General features: G+C 46.0%; 1 protein-coding gene across 1 annotated transcript; it reads left to right on the top strand.

Annotated features, from left to right (window-relative positions):
• Positions 1-4416: 4416 nt before the first annotated feature.
• LOC123096251 (transcription factor PCF3-like) lies at positions 4417-6169 on the top strand. Its single transcript, XM_044517933.1, has one exon. It carries the CDS (start codon positions 4685-4687, stop codon positions 5840-5842), a length of 1158 nt encoding a protein of 385 aa, XP_044373868.1. The 5' UTR covers positions 4417-4684; the 3' UTR covers positions 5843-6169.
• Positions 6170-6437: the final 268 nt, after the last annotated feature.

Below are 6437 nucleotides of genomic sequence, written 5' to 3'. Positions count from 1 at the left end.
CGCATTTGATTATTAAAATCGAGTGGCTAAAAAACAAAGATGTTGGAGATTAGCCAGCTGCACGCATGTCGATCCAACATCCAAGAGCAAACACCAAGCTATAGGTGGTCCTTGTTTATCGTTTATTGGCCGGTAGCACTCCAGCAGGAGACACGACGACTGGCTATTAGCTAATCTTAGCTGCTATATCCCTAATCTAGGGGTGGCCGAGCATCGTTCCGTGATCAACCTACGAGATGCTACTCCGTCGCTCGATGATTGTTGAGAGGACCCTGTAGCTATAGCTCATCACCCCAGCCTCTCTAATGACCTTCTCTCCCTCTACCTCTCGTCAGGACATGGGCGGCACTGTAGCTAGCCAGTCCTTTCTCTCTCTCTCTCTCTGTGCTCCGTGACCGTGATGAGAGAGGAGAGAGAGCATGTATGTATGCGTGTGGGTGTGTGTGGGAGTGAGTGTGCGAGTATGAGTGAAGAGACCTGTGGTTGGTGCTGTTGGGATGAGCTGTCAGCAGCATTAGATGCTCCCCCCTCTGACACCGCGCACCTGCGATGTCCCCCTCCGCTTCGCTACCACCCTACCTTCTACCCACCAAAAACCACCGCGGATTTGATTCGACGTGGCCCGAGTTTGAAACACAAGAGCGCTCGCTCTGCCTTGTTGTTGAAAGGCGCTTTCCTTTTAAACCGCGCGCGGAAACGTAAGAGCATCTCCCAGCAGCTTGTGCATATTTGGTTGTCTATATGTTTTTTATAGACAATGGTCTAAAAAAAAGTTCATCATATGCACAATCAGTTTTTACAGCAGATTGTCTATATACAAATTGTCTATATTTCTCTTATATTTTAGTACTCCCTCCGTCCCAAAATATAAGAACACTTTGGACACTAGCATAGTGTCAAAAACGTTCTTATATTTTAGGACGGAGGGAGTAATATCTTACAACTATTAAAATGGTTGTGTGTACAAAAGATAGACAGTGTGAAGCAAACAAAGCTCTCCAGCAGATTGTCTATAGAACAGTCAACATTTAGATAATGTCTGCCGGTTGTCCATATTTAGGCAATGTGCATCGATATTTAGACAATGTCGAGCCGTAGACTATCATATGGACAATCCGCTGGAGATCTTTTTTTTTTTTTGGCCTCATATTGTCCATATCTCATATAGACAACCATTTGGACATGCTGTTGGACTTGCTGTAAGAACGTAGAAATAGAAGAAGAGAAAAAACACGATTAGGATGTCATTTTGATGTGGTTCAAAGGGACTTTACAGAATTTCGTTCCTTAGTTAGGAGTGTTTATTTCCTCTCCGGAGCTTGTCTGGCTTGCAAGAACGAAAACCATATATGAATTAAATTGCATACAGGTGGAAAGGAAATTTTCCATTGATTCTAACATCGTAGAAACTTTCCTTTGTTCTAACAAAGTTATGACATGCATCTAATCATTTGCGCAAGTCCCTGCGTTTTTTCAATGGTTAAGCCAAACAACTTATATTACAGATTCATGCGTTTGCAGTTCATGTAAGATTACATGGCATGACATCTCGGCCGCGCCCTATGTTTTTCTATTCCCAAATTTTAAAAATTGTGCGAGCCAAAGAAGTCCTAGAAGATTTTAAAACACACAAAAAATTGTAAGATGTCTTTGGATGATGGTGTACGGGGAATAAATGCATGAATATTAGACTATTGATGATAGAAAGTAAAGAGAGATAGAATGTAAGTGCATTCTCAGTTCTCAAATGGAAAACAAAACGTGGTTTCAACTCACACCAGGATTGATATGGAGTGCAAAGCATATGAATGAGTTCCATGGAAAAAGGTACTCCAATCCTATAATAGAAGGGTCTTTGCACCCAAAAAATACCTAAGGATTTGAATCCTACAAAATTCGTACATCCAATGAGCCCTAGAAAAACATGTGTCATGTAGAGTCTTTTGTAGTATAACGACACATTAATGCTAGTACATAGCAAAAAATTGATGCCACATAGGTAGAGAAATAGGAAGTAGCCATTGTTAAAAGAAGGATTTTGCTACAAATCTGACTTTGGATTTTTAACCATGGAAAATCGAATTTTTTACGGCAAATTTAGTTGATGCGAGGATGACAATTTTCTTTAGCAAGCGTGACAAACCCTTGATGGCAATTTACTTTAGCAAGCATGACAAATCCTTGCCAGGCCATCCTCACAACAAGTAAATTAGCCATAAAACATTCGATTTGCCATGGTTAAAAACCCGACGTCAGATTTCTAACATTATAGTAAAAGAAACAGTACCACCTACTTGTAAGTGAAATAGGCAGCAGAGAGAGACAAAAACTTACCACATAGTGTCTAGCTTGTGATTCTACAAAATCAGCGCATATCGGAGTGCACTCAATTTCTTGTTGGCCCTCACCACTATTTTCTTTTACTTTATGTCTTACCTTAAGTCTCATACATATCATCAACAATGGCGAGAAGAGTTTTTAAAATTGGTTGACTTTACCGCTGCTAGATATTGAAGACCACGTACCAAATAACACACGAAAAAGAGTGTCTAAACAAGTAATATAATACCTTCTCCATGCTCTCTTTTATCAGTTCTCTAAATGTAATCTTACACGTTTTATTTCTAAACTACTTTAATGTACTAATATTTAATGTTATATGTGTATGTTTTTGCTATCAATGTTTTTCTTTGAGAAAAAGTGTCTAGCATTATTGATTCTTTTATTTTCTGCGGGTATGGCATTTGATTTAACATAAAGAGTGCAATGGATTGGACAAACTGAAATATGAGAACAAAAATATGAGATTTTTCTGAAATATGAGCGGGTGATGAAACGGATGACCAGATTTGTACAAATTTGTCCAACCTCATAGATTATGAAGAACGGCATGCGCCATAGTTATCATGCTAGCTAGGTGCTTCATATTTTTGTTTTTTTTCTATTTTGAAACAGGAATATACTCGATCTCTGTATCATTGTGATGCACACGGTTATATGCGCTTCATATATTATTACAAGAGGTGGGTCGCGAGGAGCTGGGTACATAGTAGGGGGGCTTCTACTATTTGTCAACTTTGTGTCCAGGCGCAAAGAAAAAGGATTCCACTCTGTCTAGCTTTCTCCGCTCTTTGGGTTCATCATTCCAAGGTCCCACGAGCGGCCTGGCTCAAGCTGCTATACTCGACTCCACGCTCACAGACCACAGCTCACTCCGTACAAAAACTGAAAAACTGAACCGCAAAGGAGAATCCAGTAAGTGAGCAACTCGAGCACATCATGCATCGTTAACTAACCGAAGATTTCATACAGTTAAGAAAAAAATCCGTAGATTTCATAAGTATGGGACGAGGTGATGATATTATAAGTGCTACTCTCTCAATCGCATAATTTTTGTAGTGGCTTTAGTTCAAAATTAAACTAAAACCACGACAAGAATTATGGAATTGAGGGAGTGCGTATTACACAAAAGTTAACACGAAAACATATGTGATTACTTCGTACATGTTATATAAATAATAAGTCACACATTCAACAAACCGTCTATATACAATAACACACAACAATATATGATGATCTTTTCTGCAATAGTGATGGTAGATATATATGTCCGTATTAATTGGTGTTTCAAGCAAGGTTGTAGGACGTACTTGCAATAAAATTCTATAGGAATGGTAACAACTTCTCCGAATGTCATGTGCGTTTGATCCATGAAGGGATGTGATTGCAACCACCACCGGCCATCCAATCAACGATTAGTTCGATAACACTAAACATTTGACGTTCTCTAAGAAATTGAGAAAAGGGGTAACACATGGTGATACAAGTAGATTATAAGGTTTAAACATTGCCCCTATAAACAATAATAGGATGAACAACATGGTACGTGTCATAATAAAATAAGGGAAATTGATGGTCTACGTCTCAGGTAAGGGTTTTTCAGCGAATGTCTAAGTTGCCATGCGAAAAATATAAAATTGACATGTTGTTTGTAATGGATTTGCAATGCTCCGAAGTGAAATTTGCCATCTTGTGCAAAAAAAATGGCAGACAAACTACCACGCCATGGAGAGAAATTGTCATGCGTTCGTATCATGATTCGATGGCTCCGAGGAAATTCGCTGGGGGGCCCTAGAAATCTGGCGTTCACACGTCATTAAGATCCTAAAATAAATAGTACATGCTAACAAACAGCTGTATTTCCATTTCAAAATCTTAATTGGATTCACGAATCCCAACCTCATGATTACCACAAATCCAAATTTGGCAATGTTTAACCCCAATTAGCTGGCCAATTGATTGGCCAGGTCATGACCCTCACCCAGTAGCTAGCTGATACACACCACGCGGTGCAAACTTGCCCTACCCAACGCAAACCATGGTTGGTTATGGTTATATAAGAGAGGAAAGCTAGGTAGGCTACGGAGGAGTAGGTCCCAACAATGGTGGTTTTCTGGGGTTTAGGATGGTCATACTCAAAATCCAAACCTACCAACCCCACACCTCTCCCTCTCTTCCACCTCTGAGTCTGACCTCTCTCTCCTCCCGCCGCTATCCCAGCCCCACACCTCCTCCCACACCCCACCCCACCGCCGCGCGCACGTGCGTCGCTCTCCTCCTCGGCTCCGGCCAACAGGCGCCGCCGTCCGACGCATGTGACTGTGCCTAGCTGTCTTCCCTTCTCATGGACCAGCAGGGGGCGGCGCCGTCCAGCAGCACCAGCACCAGCACCAACAGCAGCCGCAGCACGTCGGACCACCCCCACCACGCGTCGGCCGCCGCGCACCACCACCCCTTCTACTACGCTGCCGCGGCGGCTACAGGCGCCACGCCGCCGCCGCCGTTCATGGGCTCGCTTGCGATGGTGCCCGCGGCTACCCCGGCGGGAGCGCAGACGGCCAACCACAGCCAGTCGATAACGGTGGCCGAGCCGCCGTCAGAGAAGAAGGTGGCGAAGCGGCCGACCAAGGACCGGCACACCAAGGTGGATGGGCGCGGGCGGAGGATACGGATGCCGGCGCTGTGCGCGGCGCGGGTGTTCCAGCTCACGCGGGAGCTCGGCCACAAGACCGACGGCGAGACCGTCGAGTGGCTTCTGCAGCAGGCCGAGCCCGCTATCGTCGCCGCCACCGGCACCGGCACCGTCCCCGCCAACTTCTCCACCCTCGCCGCCTCCCTCCGCCCCGGCGCCTCCTCCCGTGCCGCGCCCTTCCAGCACCACCTCCAGCACCAGCCGCAGCACGACGTGGCTGCCATGCTCGGGTTCCATGGCCACCATCAGCACCAGCTGCTCCCCCCGCCGCCGCAGCAGCAGCACCACCACCAGCACCCGGAGGCACCGCAAGATCCTGGCGCCGGGGAGTTCATGAGGAAGCGGTATAGGGAGGCGGACGACCTGTTCAAGGACACCGGACGCCATCAAGACCCGGAAGGCGGCGGCGAGCCCGCGCAGAAGCCCAGGCCGGCGCCGCCACCCACTGCTGTTTCGGGTGCAATGTGGGCCGTGGCGCCGAACAGCGGCGCAGGCGGCGGCGGCGGCGCCTTCTGGATGCAGCCGGCATGGGCCTTCGGCGCCGGGAACACGGTGCAGGCGCCGCTGCAGTTCATTTCAAGAAGCAGCTTCCCCGGCGGGATGGGCGACACGAATCTCGGCATGCTGGCGGGCCTCAACTCCTGCGGCCGCTCCACCGGCGGCGAGCAGCAGCAGCACCAGCACCAGCAGCAGCCGCAGCAGGAGGAGGAGGAAGGGCAGCCTCCCGAGATGGATCAGCACCGCCGGGGCAGCAACAGCGCCGGCGCGAACGGCCACGAGGCCGGCCACTCCGCCGCAAGCCCGCAGTAAGCAAGCAACGAGAGCCATCCGTTCGGGCAACCAATCATGCAAGCATCTGGCATGGTGATCAGGGAGAGTGTGTGGAGCATTTTAGCTAGTTGCTGCTGCACTAGTTAATTAATCAAATCAACCAATTGTTTAGTTTGTTCTTTTCTATTGGGATTATTTTAGTTTGGCGTTCATTAATCCATGGTTTGTGCTGATGGAGGTGATGATTAGCAGTGGGTCCAATTGAACCAGGCACTATTTGTTTAAGGCAACAAGGCTGAGTTTTGCACATTTTATCGTATCAGTTTTCTATCATTGCTATATATCATGGGGAATCTATTTGTTCGATGGAAGTAATCCATGTTTAGAACAAGGCGATTTTCTATAGAATTCTTGCTAGGGCAAGAAATGCTTGGAAGACGCAGCACTTTAACAGAACTAGCTAATTGTCATGCGTTGCAGCAGGGGCATACATATTCTAGTGATTCAACATCAACTTTGCCCGACATATATACACCTACCATATTTTAGATTTTGGTAAGATTTAATTTTATTTAAGTATAGATAGGGAAAGGCAAGGAAATTTTTGATTTAATTAAGGTTTGGAAAGATTTAA

This window comes from Triticum aestivum, chromosome 4D (assembly GCF_018294505.1).
Source record: "Triticum aestivum cultivar Chinese Spring chromosome 4D, IWGSC CS RefSeq v2.1, whole genome shotgun sequence".
NCBI classification, from domain to species: domain Eukaryota; kingdom Viridiplantae; phylum Streptophyta; class Magnoliopsida; order Poales; family Poaceae; genus Triticum; species Triticum aestivum.
Note: the sequence above shows the minus strand (reverse complement) of the source record. Positions and strands in the feature narration are given on the sequence as shown.